Below are 18,354 nucleotides of genomic sequence, written 5' to 3' on the forward strand. Positions count from 1 at the left end.
ATAAGGGGCAAGGTTACCTCCCCTTTCTCTGCTTTGCCTGCCCAGATAATTTGGCTCACCCATTAGAGAGAGAGACATCATGGCTTTCAAATGAGCAAAGTGGCAGATGGTCAAGGCCGCACCCCCCGCCTCCACCTTGCCCCCCCCCCCCATCAACTTTCTCCTCCTCAATAGCTACAGACTCAGAAATGGCACATACTAAGTAAAGCTCATTGTGGGACTGGCTCTTGTGGCTATAAATCTGCATCAAGGCTGAATTTTGGGAAAGAGTTTTCAGATACAGTATTAGGGGACAACTAAGGTCTGTATAAAAGAGACTTCAGATACAGTATTAGGGGACTACTAAGGTCTATATAAAAGAGACTTCAGATACAGTATTAGGGGACCACTAAGGTCTGTATAAAAGAGACTTCAGATACAGTATTAGGGTACCACTAAGGTCTATATAAAAGAGACTTCAGATACAGTATTAGGGGACCACTAAGGTCTATATAAAAGAGACTTCAGATACAGTATTAGGGACCACTAAGGTCTGTATAAAAGCATCCAAAGAGCACCATGTCATGGGACCTTTAACAATGCGTATGATCATAAAAAAGGTTATATAAAAGTCCCAAGTCATAAAAAAAGATGGCTCAAGGGCATCAAAAACATTATAAAAATACAACTGTGCTTAGATATCAGAGAATAAAACCATGGCAGCATACAGAAAATGCTAAAAGAATTATAATAATAATGCAGTCCTTCACTTTGTCCTTAGCTGAGGACAAGAAAACACATATCAGCATGGGCCCTGAATCAATCAACAGTTCAGCTAAATTACCTTTTAGCAAACAAATTTGCACAGAATCAGAATGTCAATTTTCCCTCAAATCCTATATAGATTATCAGGAGTAGATCAGAGGACGCTGCTCTTGGCAGAAATTGGATGGCTTACTAGAGAATGAACTTTACTGAGGAAGCACAATTTTAGCATACTGTAGGCCCCTACGATGCGTGTGGTTCAAACTGGAAAATATGAAAGGCTTAGTAAAGAATCTGTGAAGGTGCTATTGCCACAGTGCATCAAACCCCCCACCGGCCCGTCAGACAGCGCCTACCAAGAGCCTGGGTCTGTCCAAGGTTTCTTCCTAAAAGGGAGTTTTTCCTCGCCACTGTTTCACTAATAGCTTGCTCTTGGGGGAATTACTGGAATTGTTGGGCCTCTGTAAATTATAGAGTGTGTTCTAGACCTTCTCTATCTGTAGTGTCTAGAGATGACTTTTGTAAGGATTTGATACTATAAATTAAATTGAATTGAATTATTCCTGTATTAAACTTGGTCCCAACTCAGGTACATGGCAGCCTTTACGTGATATTTAATTAATCCATGTAGGTGAATTATCTGTCATTTCCCACAAAAGTGTGTTCTAGACCTACTCTATCTGTCAAGTGTCTCGAGATAACTCTGATTATGAAATGGTACTATAAATAAAATTGAATTGAAATTGAATTGAATTGTCTGGCAGTCTGAGTGCACACAGCTAGAAGAGCCTTTCTGGACCTGGAAAAGAGATTCATGCTCGAGGACATTTCAGTAAGGTTGTTTGGTGGTATGATGTCCAACAAACCTAGAACCAGATTTAAAAATCAGTAGCATTTGTCATGTCTCTGCTAACTTGTTATTCTTTTGGGCATTTTTAGGCCTTTATTTTCACAGGACAGCTGAAGCTATGAAAGGGGAGAGAGAGGGGGAATGACATGCAGCAAAGAGCCGCAGCTCGGAGTCGAAACCCGCAGCCGCTGTGTCGAGGAATAAACCTCCTTAGATGTGCGCCCGCTCAACCAACTGAGCTTTTCTCAAAAGTTCTTCTCAGAAAAACTTTTGAACACGTCCTCAAAAGGAAAATAAAGTGTGACCCAATTATATAGAATGGCTCAAGGCCATGCCATACAGCCTATGCATGAATTCAGTGGGTCTGCAGCAAAAAGCAAAACAAAAGGCAAGGACCCATTCCACAATGGGTTTCAAGAGTGTCACAAAAACACATTGCGACATTGTGACATTTGAAAAACTGTACCAGTGCCTAGAGGTGATATTGATCCAAGATTGATCAAACTGTGCCACAGCGGGATGCTTACAGTGAAGGCCAGCCACACCTGAAAGCAGCTTAGGCCAAACAGTCTTTCATCTATTATGCATTTCCAGATATACGCATTGTCCCTTGACAACAAAGGTTTTGCTTTGCTATGGTTTAACTGATTTTCATTCAGCACTTTGAAACAAAAGTTAATTAATTTGGGGCTGCTTTGACTCTATTTTCAATTAGTCCCTTGTGCAATGACATGGTTTGCCAATAAACAGTTTTCAATTGCTACAATGAAAAAACATCTTGGTAAATTGGCAGCTTGGCAAACTCTTTCAATGTGGTACATGAATTTTTGATGGCTTCTAAAGAACAAAAACAAACTTCACAGGAAAAGTCTTCCCTTAAGCCGTCGGCTAAACAAGACAATTTATCCGTGATTGATATGAAGAGAGTTCCCCAACTCTTCTATTGCTACCAGACTGGAGTCCACACTGTACAAACACAAGGAATGTGAAAGATGCCTGCTGTTTTTTACCTGTTAAAATATCTGGATAAAAACAACTGATAACAGAGATGAAGAGAACATCAAACAGAGAAAATCAGAGGTTTTGTCTCAGAACCATCTACCAGGGTCTGACAAGAAGCAGGAGGTACCAAAGAGCAAACTTATCAAAACAAAGCAGAAGAAAACAACATACACTTATATATATATATATATATTATATATACACACACACACACATACATACATACATACATACATAAACATTTACATATACATATATATATATATATACATATACATATATACAGTGAGGAAAATAAGTATTTGAACACCCTGCTATTTTGCAAGTTCTCCCACTTATAAATTATGGAGGGGTCTGAAATTGTCATCGTAGGTGCATGTCTACTGTGAGAGACATAATCTAAAAAAAAAAAAATCCAGAAATTACAATGTATGATTTTTTTAACTACCGTAAATTCCGGACTACAACGCGCACCTGATTAAAAGCCGCACGCTCTAATTTTAGAAAGAAAATCAATTTTGTACTTGTACAGGCCGCACTGGCTTTTAAGCCGCAGGTGGCCCACGTGTTAATACGAGATATTCACACAAAGATATTACACGTGAGGATTTTTTAACTTTTAATTTAATCTGTATGGTAACAAATACATATTGTGAATGCTTTTTTTCCGAACAGTGCCTAATTTTAATTATGCGTAGGCCTACTGTACGTACCGGTAATACACAACGTTATTTGTGTATGCTTTTTTACTGAACAGTGCACGAACAACATTCCAATATCTCCTAACGACTGGTAAAAAAATATATACCGGTGTACACACTGCAGCCTACCAGGAAAAGTCATTAATCGCCGTCTTGATCTTCCTCCTGTGCACTAAAACCATCAAAGTCCTCTTCTTCAGTGTCCAAAGTGAACAGCCTCAGGATCTCGTCACTCACTTCAGTCTCTTCGTCGTCGCTCTCACTTGAGCGCACGCGGTCCTCTTCATCACGCAGCAGTCCAGCCTTTCGAAACCCGTTGGTGATGGTGGATGTTTTGACACAGCTCCACGCATTTAGGATCCACTGGCAGACTTGAGTTAAAGATGCTCTTCGCATGCGGCCTGTTTTGGTAAAGGATTTCTCTCCGCTCGTCATCCAATCCTCCCACTCAACGCGCAGTGCCACTTTAAATGCCCGGTTCACGCTGATGTCCAGTGGCTGCAAATACTTAGTGGTACCCCCAGGAATCACAGCTGGAATTGAGTTTGTACTCTTGATGGCAGCTTTCACTGAATCTGTGATATGGGCCCTCATGCTGTCCATAACGAGCATTGCTTTTTTTCTGCGAAAGAATCCCCCTGGTCGCTTTGCGTAGCACTCTCTCAGCCAATCCTTCATTAGGCTCTCCATCATCCAACCTTTCTTATTGACTTTCACCACGATTTCTCTTGGTAATTTTTCCTTTGGCATTGTCAGCCGCTTAAAAATCACCATCGGTGGAAGTTTTAGTCCGGATGCTGTACAGCTCAGAACACAAGTAAAATGCGTTCTCTCATGTCCACTGGTTTTCAGTGTGATGGACGAGTCACCTCTTTTATTAACAGTCCGAGTGAGAGGCAGGTCGAACGTCAAAGGTACTTCATCCATATTTATGATCTCATCTGGCCCGATGGAATTCTCCGCTATCTTGGTTTGAGTGAATGTGCGGAAGTTAGCAAGTTTTTCCTCGTAGTCGGGAGGGAGCTGCTGACACAAAGTTGTGCGTGCCCTGACGGACAGGCCTTTTCTTCTCATAAATCTAAAACACAACGATGGCCCACCTCTAAAATCTTCGATTTTCATTTCGGTGGCGATGGCTTTAGCCTTCAGTCTGATTTGCACTGTGGAAATACCGCGGCCGCCCGCTCTCTGCGTGCTAACCCAGTCTTCAAGAACGTTTTCAAGTTCGGGCCATCTGCTATGATTACCTCTGAAAGCTTTTGTCGTCTTTTTGCACTGACTCAGTTCTTCACGCTGGCGTCTCCACCGCCTCACCATCGATTCATTTATGCCAAGATTACGTGCAGCAGCTCGATTACCCTCTTCAACGGCCAGATTGATCGCCTTTAACTTAAAAGCTGCATCATATGCTTTTCTTCGAGCGTTTTCCATGTTGATGAGGGTGAGTCTACAAATGACTGATTTACAATAATGTAATTGTGAAAGTGCGCTTGATTTATCACAAAATTTCATTGGACCTCTGTAAACTACTCCTCAATTTTATTGGTCTACTGTTACGAGGCAAAAAGCTTTTGGCGGGATGTGAAGAAAAAAAAATACATGCATTAGCCGCGTCGTAGTACAGGCCGCAGTGTCTAAAGTGTGGGAAAAAAGTAGCGGCTTATAGTACGGAATTTACGGTACTTATTTGTATGATACAGCTGCAAATAAGTATTTGAACACCTGTCTATCAGCTACAATTCTGACCCTCAAAGACCTGTTAGTCTGCCTTCAAAATGTCCCCCTCCACTCCATTTATTATCCTAAATTAGATGCACCTGTTTGAGGTTGTTAGCTGCATAAAGACACCTGTTCACCCTATACAATCAGTAAGAATCCAACTACTAACATGGCCAAGACCAAAGAGCTGTCCAAAGACACTAGAGACAAAATTGTACACCTCCACAAGGCTGGAAAGGGCTACGGGGAAATTGCCAAGCAGCTTGGGGAAAAAAGGTCCACTGTTGGAGCAATCATTAGAAAATGGAAGAAGCTAAACATGACTGTCAATCTTCCTCGGACTGGGGCTCCATGCAAGATCTCACCTCGTGGGGTCTCAATGATCCTAAGAAAGGTGAGAAATCGGCCCACAACTACACGGGAGGAGCTGGTCAATGACCTGAAAAGAGCTGGGACCACCGTTTCCAAGGTTACTGTTGGTTATACATTAAGACGTCATGGTTTGAAATCATGCATGACACGGAAGGTTCCCCTGCTTAAACCAGCACATGTCAAGGCCCGTCTTAAGTTTGCCAACGACCATTTGGATGATCCAGAGGAGTCATGGGAGAAAGTCATGTGGTCAGATGAGACCAAAATAGAACTTTTTGGTCATAATTCCACTAACTGTGTTTGGAGGAAGAAGAATGATGAGAACACCATCCCTACTGGGAAGCATGGGGGGGTAGCATCATGCTTTGGGGGTGTTTTTCTGCACATGGGACAGGGCAACTGCACTGTAAATAGCTAAAAATTCATTCATTGTGATTTCTGGATTTTTTTTAATAGATTACGTCTCTCACAGTGGACATGCACCTACGATGACAATTTCAGACCCCTCCATGATTTCTAAGTGGGAGAACTTAAAAAATAGCAGGGTGTTCAAATACTTATTTTCCTCACTGTAAGTAAATGTGCAGCGCATTCTCGTCTCCCTCCTTCATTTTACATGCCAATGGGGGCTAGACAACCCGTTCTCGCTCACAGGACAGTGGCTTTCAGCGTCTGATGCAACGAATAAGGCCCCTTTCAGCGTGTGTGGAGAAGGTACCGGGGAGAGCAGCATCTAGACGGGGTTTAACGAGTAGTATGTAAGGGGGAACCGTAGGGAGGTTGGTCAAGGGGGCGGATGGATCTTTCACCCAGGAGAGCGGGGTTCGTGTCCCGCGTGTGTCCTTAACCGTCCCAATATTTCCGTGTGTCAGGGAACCGTAAGCCCGCCCACGAGCTTTTGGTTAACCCAAAAGAGTCAAAAATAGTCCCGACCAAGTGTGTGTCATGATGCTAAAGGAGACAAACAAGCGTGTTATATGACGCTAAAGGAGACGACCAATCACGTGTTAAGTGACGCTAAAGCAGACAACCAGTTACGTGTTATATGACACTAAAGGAGACAACCAATTGCGTGTTACACAACGCTAAAGGAGACGAACAAGCGCATGTTATATGACGCTGAAGGAGATGACCAAGCGTGTTATATGACGCTAAAAGAGACAAACAAGCGTGTTATATGACGCTAAAGGAGACGACCAATCACGTGTTAAGTGACGCTAAAGCAGACAACCAGTTACGTGTTATATGACACTAAAGGAGACAACCAATTGCGTGTTACACAACCCTAAAGGAGACGAACAAGCGCATGTTATATGACGCTGAAGGAGATGACCAAGCGTGTTATATGACGCTAAAGGAGAAGACCAATCGTGTCTTACATGATGCTAAAGGAGACGACCAATCGCGTGTTATATGACGCTAAAGGAGACGACCAAGCGCGTGTTATATGACACTCATTTAGTCACATTTTGGAACCAAGAGGAAGAATGGTAATACTGTACTGTAGGTTATAGCATGATGCTTTATTCATTTGTTTTCCCTTAGGTTTTCTGCTTCTGATGGGTGTGATAGTAGATCTATAATTTGAATCAAGCCTAATGAAATTACACTGATTTGAATGCCTCTAGAGGACTGCTGCAAGTCAGTGGACAACCTCCAGCAGCGTTCTGTGAAGCTCTAAGCAACTTTATTTGGAGGGAGGCAAGCAACATGACATTCAGTATGCATAGGCAACAATAACATAAGAGGAGCAGTTTGGCCAAATGAGGAAAATCTTCTTTGGGACTGCACTGTATACAGCTCACCTGAAGCATATGACCAAAACATACTGTTGGCATATCGGTTTTTCTGATGCAACAATGCAAGCAGAAAATTCCCATTACTGTTGAGCAGCGTATATGCCCGGTAGTGCATCCTGGTCCCAAATACATGTTCTTTAATTATTGTTGGGCTTATTTTTATTTACAGGGTGCTGGAGCTTATCCTACAATTCAGTTAGCACAGGACAAAAACTCTCTGGGCAGAGTGCCAGTCCATCTCTGAGGCTGACTCAGACAGACAGGGAGTTACTCACTCTCACATTCTTACCTATTAGCAATTTAGAGCCCTCAATCCAGCTAACAGTATGTCTTGAGGACAATGGACAGTATATCCACACAAAAAAAATTGTAAACTGCACAAACGCCTAGCAGACGGGACAGTTCTAGTTCTGAGCTGACAGCTAACTACTGCATCATAATGCCACCGATTATTTTTTAAATATGTACAATTGTAATAGAATACAGAGAGAAGATTTAAATTGAGTCTCTTAGAAGTGAGTAAGCAATCTGTCTGTAGGATTAATGGCTTTGTATAAATGTTCTTTGTAGTCAGAGGCATTTCAGAAGCTGGAATGTTTTACTTTTGTCTTAAAAAAATGACTCAAACCGACTAATCGATTATAAAAATAGTTGGTGATTCATTCAAAAAGTTGACAACTGATCGATTAATCTTTGCAGCTCTCCTCTTATATCTGATGACACATTTTGTTTGTTTTCAACAAAATTTCCAAACTTAACACTCTAGTCTGGTACATAAGTGTCATAGGCGTTGAATTCGATGGGGATGGTGGAGACAGTGGGTATGCGTACCTATCAGATTTTGTTATGAGGCATTTTGTACCCACCACTTTTTTTGAAAACATCAAGCTCAATTTAGTTAAAAACAAAAATAAAGTTCATAACATCATTCTTGAGCGACAGATGCCAAGAAATCCACAAAAACCTCTGTCCCCACAGGGCAGGCCCAGACACAAGCGCTGTGCTGATGCGTTGGCTGTCGGGACATTATGAAATGCTTAACAAGAAAACTCTTAACATGGTTTAATGTACCTAAACAACGATCAATGATTACCAAATTTCTCATGGCCATACCTTGTCATGAAGACTTGAAAAACTAAAAACTGGTCGTGACTGACTGAGTGGCAAAGTCCTGGTTAGAGCAAAATGTGCTGACACCAAGTCTGGAGAGCAGTCACATGCGGTTCAGGTAGGCCAACTCTGCAGTCACAGCACTTATTAGCAAATCAGAGCCCTCAATCCAGCTAAAAGCATTTGGACTATGAACAGTATATCCACAAGTAGACAATTGAAACTCCACGACTAGCGGACTGAATTAAGTCAGAATTTAATCAATCAAATCTGGAGAACAGAGGGTTTCAAAAATTCCTCTCCCAAAGAACCCCAAACTACGTGTAAAATGTACTGGCTTTAAAACATCCATATCTCAATGCTAGGCCGGCACAATTCGGGGAAAAATATGAATCAACAATTTTTTTGCTTAGAATTGATTTCCAGATTCTCTGCCACAATTTTTTTTCCTCACAAAGTGTAATGTTTATTGCACACATGAACCATGATAAAACAAGATAAATTGGCAGTACCAAACTGATTTTTTTGGCACCTATAGCACATTGCGCACCACCACAAGCCTGTAAACATAGACGCTCCAATGAAGAGAATGGAGAGCATTGCAGCGCTTTAAGACCTATTACAGACCGTCTGTTCAAAGCTCTCAGAAGAAAGTAGGGATGCAGTCGGCTTGTAAAATTAAATGAGAAACCAAAGTCATTTTTAAAAAAAAACTTTTTTTAAAATGAAATCGTGAACAGGGTGAATCGAGATTGCACTTTTACAACGATTAATCGTGCAGGTCTACTCCACGCATATTCCACAATAATACAGAAACAAAGTTTACCATCTAAGAGGATTCCAAGCAACCCTGACTAATTAAATGCAACTAACTTCAAACATGTCAACAGGATTACTTCTTGAATAAGCAGCTAGCTTGAAAAAAATGTCAATATATCAGTGACACTGAATTTATCATTTAAATTATATCCGACAACGTATCCAAAAATATAATAACCACTTCCTGTACAGCATTATTAAAGCTTGTTCATGGATAGGTTTGGTCACTAGCAGCAAGATCATGGTCTTGGTTTCATAGAGAAAAAGTCTGCAGTGACACTAAACCTAACCACAGCTCTGTATGCCCATCATCCACCACAACCAACTCCCGGACACGCTGGTGCGGTACATACGTGTCACTCCAAAAAATAGATGCCTCTGCAGGAAAGCGATTTAGTAATGCATAAACAGAATTCCTAGGTAAGTGATTCCTAGGTACTTTGAGTTTATTAGGGGCAGAGGGGCCTATTCAAAACAGATAATAAGCTAAAACCCAGTGCACCCTGCTGACACAAGAGATGCACCTCATTTCCCTTTAGAGCCCGACCGATATATCGGCGGGCCGATATTATAGACCGATAGTAGGCATTTATAATGGCTGATTAATGAATATTTAAAGAATAAAATAAAAACAGACATAACACCCTTCAACCATGAGTGTTGGCGTTTGTCCACCAGAGGGCGCTCTACAACGTCAATGTTGGCAACTGACTTTTTTTGGTGTTTTTGTTCAAAGAATTTCAAGTTTCACACCACAAGTTTTGTATTTTTATACATTTTACTTATCAGAACGTTAATATATTTTGATGTTCTTCTGTTCTGTTGCAAAACAATTTTATTTTTATGCCTTACCATATCATTTAGTGAGAACTCATAAATAACTACAAATAACTATGTTGAAAAAAATCAGTTTGTTTTGTTATGCATTTCTGGATTTGTTTTTTATATCGGCTGATATATCGGAATATTTGATTTTTAAATCACCAAATATTTGTATTGATATCAGCCTTAAAAATCCTTTATCGGTCGGGCTCTACTTCCCTAATTCTATAGCTCCTCGGCTGAACTGGAAGTTGTTCTGTCCGTCCTTCTTGAAGAACATCTCAAAGCTCTTACTTATGCCCCGAGGAGCCATAAGCGAGGATACACGAGAGCAGCCGTGGAGCTGAAAGGGCCGCTACCTCCGCCCATACGCTTCAGAGTAAAGGGCGTCTCATCCGTCTAAAAATCCCATTTCCTTGTTTCTTCTCTTCTGTCATGATTTCCTCGCGTCTCTCTCGTGCTTCCTCGGTGGGACAGACTAAGACGTGAGGAAAGGAGTCAAGTGAAGGAGCTGGAGATGCAATGTAAGGGAAGTGGGATGGAGAGCACATGGTTCAGGTATGCCAACTCGCCAGTCACATGACCCCGATACAGAAAGCCAGCATCCGGACTAATTAGGCTTTTGATACAACAACAGGTCTGTGAAAAATGGGTTTCACCTTAGGGCTTTTCATTCTTTATTTGGTGATTAGAAATCAGTGATTACATTGGGCTGTGATTACTAATCACAGCCCAATGTAATCACTGTTCCTGACATTATTGTAGCAGCATATGTTATGCCATTAAGCTAATGAAAATAATTAATTTGTGATCATATATTTAACAAAAGGAGTAGGGACATAAAATAATATGCGTGTGCTTTATCTCTCTACTATGCTATTATATGATACAAGGAGATCTGTGTGTGCAGTTACCAAACGAGTCCCCTCGAAGCGGCCCGTTAGCCATGTACAGACCCAGTGTTTTCGACAGAGCAGCCAATTTTAAAGTCATATCAAAAGAGCAATAAATCATCCACTGTAAAGGACGGAGACGGTAACAGAATCACCCGTAAAATCACTGACACACTGGGAAGGGAATAGCGTAGGAGGGAGAGTTATCCACCTGGCAGTAGAACATTGTATCTATGTATGTATTATCGACCGATATTAGGCATTTCCCGATCTATCGGTATCCCCATTTATAAAAATAATAATGAAAAATAATATATATTTTTTTAAATATTCATTAATCAGAATCATTTATAATGACAATTAAATGATTCTGATAAATGAATATTTAAAAAATAAGAAAAAAATGGACTGTCAACCATGTTATGAGTGTTGGCGTTGCATAGTTAGTCCACCAGAGGGCGCTCTACAACGTCCCTGTTGGCAACACTGATTATTTTTTGTAATTGTGTTTTGTACAAAGGAATTTAAGTTTCATATCTTAAGTTTGTATTTTTATAAATTTTATTTATCAGAACTTTAATACATGTTGATGTTACTCGGTTCTGTTGTGACAATAAAACAAATTATATTATTTAGTGAGAACTCATAAATAACAAATAACTAATGTTAGGAAATTCTGTTTATGTATTGTTATGCGTTTCTGGATTTGTTTTGTTTTTTTAAATATATATCAGAAGATACATCGGATTTTTAAATAACCAAATTTTGTATTGGTATTGACCTTAAAAATCCTTTATCGGTCGGGCTCTAGAGGATTTCAGCCCCCAGCCAGCCAGGTGAAGCATTGGAAAAAAAATTGGCTCTGGTCAGCTTGACTACATCTACATAGACTCTCTCTGCAAGTGTGTTCCAACATCCATAATGTAGAAATGTATCACTCCACTCCTGTTCCCGCTCAGTAGTATCCAAACTCATATTTTCCTCATAAATCTGTCAAAAATTGCATAAGCTTTTCATACGCAATCCCCTGAGGGACGCATATTCAACTGTAGTTGCAACCTACAAACATAACCAGCTAACCGCAGGAGCTACAAACAAACTGTATTTTGCAATATTTTTAAAGTCGGGTAAAATATGAAGATGTAGAGCATGATCATCCAAATGGGAAGTGGCTACGTGGATTATGTTGACGGCAGCAGTGGCTCAACACATTTCGCTTTGATACTTTTTTTCCACCTTTAAACATTATAAACACCAATCCATGCAACTGGTATTAAATTAAAGTGGATCACAACACTGCCACTCTAAGTATCACTTTCAGGAAAATAAACTCGGTAACAACTCTGACCTGACATGATACTCAAGGTACAAGGCATATCATGCTTTTTTGTTAACATCAACCAGGTGTTGCCAGCACATGAGAACTCCCACGTCAGGATTAAGATGAAAGATGCTGTGAGAGCTTTTTCCTAATTTCACACTTTTCAAAATGTTCTCTTTTAACAGTACTCTCCATTATCCATCAGATCATACATGACTTTGATCATGATGATGCAGGCTGTTGACTAATGCAATTTTCGCTTCCTCTGTCAGAGAAATTCATTGAACGAGTCACACCAAGTGACAATTAGCAAAGTAGAAAAACCCACTCTTACTTTACGCATCTTGGAAAAAGTCAGTGAGTCAGATGACAGGTTGCAAAGGGGGGTTGAATACTGTGAATTGCACACCTGAGCATGAGACAAATCTAACCTGTTTCCAACTTTACTGTCAGCAACAACAAGCAACAAGCAAGCTCGTCCTGCTTGTGCTAAATTTTGAGAAGGTGGATGACCTAAATAATGGTCAGAGGTTAAGTGCAGCATAACCTTATGTACATAGTACATAGTGTTTCACACCTTAGGGACACTATTTTGACCTAATTATAAAACTAAACTAAGTACCAAGTAGAGCCCGACTGATATATGAGCAGGCCAATATTAGGCATTTCCTGATCTATTGGTATCGACATTAATAATGGCCGATACAAATTTAAATATTCATTCATCAGAATCATTTATAATGACAAACAATTGATTCTGATAAATTAATATTTTAAAAATAAAATAAAAACGGACGGTAAACCATGTTATGAGTGTTGGTGTTGCATAGTTTGTCCACCAGAGGGCGCTCTACAACGTCCCTGTTGGCAACACTGATTATTTTTTGTTGTTATTGTGTTTTTGTTCAAAGGACTTTAAATTTAATATTTAAAGTTTGTATTTGTATACATTTTATTTATCTGAACTTTAATATATGTTGATGTTCCTCTGTTTCACTGTGACAAGAAAACAAATTATTATCATATTATTTTAGTGAAAACTTATAAATAACTACAAATAACTAATGTTAGGGAAATCTGTTTAGGTTTTGTTACGCATTACGCCTTAAAAATCCTTTATCGGTCGGGCTCTAGTACCAAGTAGGTCTATTGTTGCTGACAACCTGCGGGCTATATCAAGGCAAAAAGGGCACAGTACTCTGTTGAGATTATACTATTAAAGTAAAATGTGTTTTAATGTTTATACTATTGGGATTTTTGTCACATGTGCATGTAAACTGGTTGCCAGCCTGTCAAACCGTAAATAAACAGACAAATTGTACAATATTTTGACTTCTACTCGTAATGTGCTTGGCAAGCCAGATCCCATGACCCTGAACAGGAATGTTGCAGTACATGAATTAGGTAATGTCATTTTGATTGGAGTACTCGGGTACAGAGTGAAGTATGTACGTACAGCTGCTTTTTCCTCTGAAGCTGTTTTGTGTTTAGTTCAACTAAGATTTATTTTTCTGGTGGCCGGGGCCTATTTCCTAAATCAACACATCTCAGACATCTAAGGAGGGTTTTGGCAGGCAGTTCGACTGGAACGGCAGCTAGATAAAAAACAAACAAAAAAATAAGAAATAAAAAATAAAATAAGTCCCTTTTCATTATAGAGGATGCTGGTATGAACCTCTAACTACATTTTTCTCCCAAGATGCTCCTTGGAGGAGGAGAAAAACATTATATTTTCATTACTCCACAAATTGGACCCCATGAGATTCAGTTACGAATCCTTCTGGATCTTCAGTCCCTCTCCGAACTTCAAAATTAACCTGGACTTATAAGCATAGAAAAGCATGTAGTCATGGCAGCTTACAGACAGGAGGGTTGTTTGCATGGCAACTTCCTGCACCCTCATCCCTGGCTAGTATTATCCAGAGCCAGAGAGAGAGAGAGAGAGAGAGAGAGAGAGAGAGAGAGAGAGAGAGAGAGAGAGAGAGAGAGAGAGAGAGAGAGAGAGAGTTGCGACACCCTTTGATCTTGCTAGCGGGGTGGTCACATGGTTCATGTAAGCCTGTATAGTTCCAAACACACGCCGCACTGTCACGTTCTTGAATTGTAAATAAAATGACAACTGTACTTGGGTATGTAAAATACATACCCAAGTACAGTTTCACTGTTATTGCATTGTTGACTTTCACTACAAAATTCACTATGAAAACATTATAAAGGACAATTAAAAATGAGAACCCACTTCCGATAATATATCTGTAGTATAATACTGGTCTGTAATGCAAAAGAATGTTTTCTTAAAGGCATAATCTGTCACTAATGTAACCGATAATATCACCCAACAAGAATAAAAACCTATTTGTGCCACACAATTGGGAGTGTTGCCACTCTGTCTTTCTCTATCACTGACTTTGTGATGCCACAAAGGGGGGGTGATGGCGCAGTGGATATGACACATGCCTTTGGTCTGGAAAATCCAATCCAGCAATTGTAAATCGCTTTGGATAAAAGCGTCAGCTAAATGCCATGGAATGTCATTTGGTCCCAAGATTGCTGCATTAAATGGAGTTAATTTGTATTCATAATTTGGAGTGAGGTTGTATTTATGTTTGCAAACACATCAAGTAGAATCTAGTTCACCTGATATCTTAAATAGCCAAACTAGGCCTGCACAATTCGGGGGGAATGTGAATCACGATTTTTTAGCTTAGAATTGACATCACGATTCTCTGCCACAATTCTCTGTAAACAGAGGCTTCAATTAAGATAATGGAGAGCATTTAAGACCTATTTTATACAGTCTAGGTTTAAAACTCACGGAAGACAGAAGTAGCGTTTGTGATGCAGTTGGCTCCTAAAATAAATGAGAATTGAAGTTATTTCAAAATTAAATCGTGAACAGGGTAAATCAAGATTGTAATTTTATAACGATTAATCGTGCAGGCCTTAGCCAAACACAGCAAAGCGCTAATTAAATCTGTCATTCAAAAGTGTGGGACCTGTCTGTATGACTGAGAAATGTTTAGATAAAGTGAACTATTCTGAAATATAATAATGTACAGAGGAGCAAAAGGCAGCTGTGCCATCAATGCTCTGCCTTCAATGGCTCAACAGAATGAAGCAAAATGAAGAAATTATTTCATTTGATGGTGCACCGTCTGCACAATAAGTCTTGAAAAACAGTGTAGAGACTACAGTGTGGTATTCCGTGTGCACATTTCCTGTGTAAATAGTACTGGAAAAGGTTGAGGGGGCAATGTGACGGAGACTATGGCACTTTAACTCTCATGTCTGAACCTGCCAAGGGCTACAATTTGTCTTGCTTCACAAAGTGGATTTGTGTTGTGCCAGAGAACAGGTCGTAATGAATCTCTAGTGTGCTAAAAAGCGGAGGCCAACTATTGCAATCAGGCTCTGGTGTGCTCGTCCTGTAGATGGTCAAGGCTGACTCTAAAGTCTCTTCATATCATGTTGAAACTGTACCAGCATACCATCGGCTCAAATCCCCAGTCACCTTACTCTGACAATCATTACTTTGATGACTCACTTCCCTGCAGCTTTAGTGACAGGCTAATAATAATAATCATACAATGAGAATGAAAGCTGTACACAAAATACCTCTCCTAGATCAGTATGTATCAATCTGCGTAGAGGACAATGACCATTACATTTTCACAAATACTTAAGTTAGGAGCAGGTCCATCAACCACGCTGCTGAGGATCCAAATTATCTCCAAACCCTGACCACTCCTTGAATCTTAAATGCTAGTAATTCTGGACTCCCAGAAGACACCCTCGGATATAGTCCCTGGCATGTAATGGGGGCCCTTAGCTCCAGCCCCCCTGACTTCTCCCACAAACACCAGCAGCAGCAGATGTCCCCCGCCTCTGCTCACTTACATCCCTGCATTTTACATAAATACCGTTTGAAATAAAGTGTGCACCAGCAGGTTATAAAGCACTCACACTGCACTTTAATCCCAGCAGGTATGCACTCTACCTTCACTGACATCATCCACACCACTGTGCCCCCTTTACAAGCAAAAACTGGAAGTTTGTTTAACCTGAAAACTTGAGAACTGGCTTTGTATTAGTAGGCTATGCCCTCATCTTCAACCCACATTGTCTGTGTGACTTTTGGATGTAGGCTAAGCGGTTTCCTCTCACATTTCCCGGGGCACTTATATCAGTAGGCTACTGAAAACAATTAAATAATCATTTGCACAGTCGTGATGTAAAAAAAAAAAACCTTATTTCAGCATATGTCAACACTATATTCAATTGTTGTTGCCATTGAATAACATTCCCTGATTAGGGGTAAAGCAATAGTCTTGAGGGAAAAATCGTCTACTTACCAAATTCAGCACCGTTTCAACAATATCCCGGTTGTTAACCTCTCCGACCTGGATCAGTCCGATGACAACTGCAAATTTCATTTTAATATTCCGGATTGGAACCGATGGATTGATAATCCCAGCCGGGAGCACCACTGAACCTGAACCGGACATCATCATTGTCTCGCCGGTGGCAGCGGAGACTGCAGCCGCGTGTTGCCTGTGACCTGGAGGAGGTTGTCGGTCCGAGAGCGACATCGACCCCGGCATTGTCACCGGCGGTCTCTCGCTTGTCATTTCCACCAAAAACCGGGCGGCTTCAGAAGCTAGTCACACGCTTTCTCCTTGTAATAAATCCAATCACTGCTCAGGAAACATAAAGAAAAGAAAAGAAAGAGAGGAACACTCTCGAAGCCGTGACAAACAAAAACACAAACAAGAAATTACTATATCTCTCTCTCCCGCTCTGTGTCATTAATATCCACTCTCTGGAGTTACGGCTAGAGAGTCCGGTGTGTTGTCGGTGACAGCCGGTTACAAGCAGACTGACCTGCGCTGTGTAAGCTGTGTGCGTGTGAGAGTGCCGCTCTCTATAATGCGCGTCTCCGTGTCTGTGCTGCTGTCACCGCCATGTTGCCGCCCCCTGCCTGCGGTTCCACTCTCACAACGCCTGCGATGATGGAGCCGAGCAGGAGCCCCCGCTAGCAAGTCGGCCGTTTCCCCGTGCTGTCCACCGGGCAGTTGGGAGAAGCAGAGTGTTTCTTTGAAACATGGTCACTTGGTATTACCTGGCCAAGCAGAAGATAAGCAGTGGGTTTACATTGCAATGCCCTACGCCCAGCTTTATAAAGTTAGTGTGTTAGTCAGTCAATTAATTACATTAAATTAATTCAAGATTAATTACCGTTGATAGTTAAACTAAAACGAAAAAACATTATCGTTATAGCTACAGCACACAAATCTAGCATGAAGTTTACAATTCTGTCAGAAAGCGTCTCCCGTGTGCAAATTAGCAAGGTTTTCCGAAACAAAGATGGCTGCCGGAAACTAGCAACCTGACTTGTGTTTCCTGGCGGAATCGTGCTTTAACTGTCTATTGGCGGAATGCATATTACATTACATTAGGCTACATTGCATAGCATGTAGCTTAGCTAAAGTGACTTACAATTGCCAGTGTGTGTGTGCGTGCGTGCGTGCGTATATACATTGTGTTTAAAGTTGAGTTTAGTCTACAGGTTTGTGTTCTAGCTAAATTAAATTCCAATAGAAGTTATATACACACATACTGCCGTACACCAACCCAATACTGACGTCTTCACCTCTCTCAAACGAGTGTCTGAACAAGAAATTTGAGTATAGGTTTGAATTCCAGCAAGTCGGCATGCCTCTTGAGCAACTATGGGTTAAGTGCCTTGCTCAGGGACATATTGGTTGATGTATAGCAGTGGGAATTGAACCCAGGTCTTCCACACCTAAGGCATGTGTCATATCCACCGCGCCATATATACATATAATACAAAAACTAATACAGTTTTCTGGTTAAAAATAAATATACAAAATGCGATATGTCATAGTTAACTAGGACTATATTTAGTCATAAAAGCACATGGTAGCCTACCTAATGACATTAATAATGGCTTTGTTCTACTTAGGAGCCCCAGTAGTGAGCTGCTGGCACACATATGGACGCCTATTGGTGTGTGTGTGTGTGTGTGTGTGTGTTTGTGTGTGTGTGTGGATAAAATAAGAAAAATAAGAAACTGCAAAGGGACACCTGCAATCCAATCAGAAATGAAATATGTCCGCTGCAACAGCTTATCCGAGCATATTAATATGACCCAATTTACTATTCAGGGTTTCAAACTGGTGTC

At 40.6% G+C, this 18,354-nt stretch overlaps 1 protein-coding gene across 10 annotated transcripts in view; it reads right to left on the reverse strand.

Annotated features, from left to right (window-relative positions):
* nbeab (neurobeachin b) overlaps positions 1–17,491 on the reverse strand; it is a 286,390-nt gene extending 268,899 nt beyond the window's left edge. For 9 of the 10 annotated variants that reach the window (XM_032502122.1, XM_032502050.1, XM_032502085.1 and 6 more), the window contains exons 1-2: positions 17,388–17,485; positions 16,505–17,271 (exon numbers count right to left, since the gene is read on the reverse strand). In XM_032502122.1, coding sequence (XP_032358013.1) covers positions 16,505–16,780 — 276 coding nt within the window. In that variant the 5' untranslated portion in view covers positions 16,781–17,271; positions 17,388–17,485. Of the gene's footprint in view, positions 1–16,504; positions 17,272–17,387 lie in introns of all 10 variants that reach the window. The other variant, XM_032502095.1, reaches the window with a different exon arrangement.
* Between the last annotated feature and the right edge of the window lie 863 nt (positions 17,492–18,354).

Source organism: Etheostoma spectabile, chromosome 3 (assembly GCF_008692095.1).
Source record: "Etheostoma spectabile isolate EspeVRDwgs_2016 chromosome 3, UIUC_Espe_1.0, whole genome shotgun sequence".
NCBI classification, from domain to species: domain Eukaryota; kingdom Metazoa; phylum Chordata; class Actinopteri; order Perciformes; family Percidae; genus Etheostoma; species Etheostoma spectabile.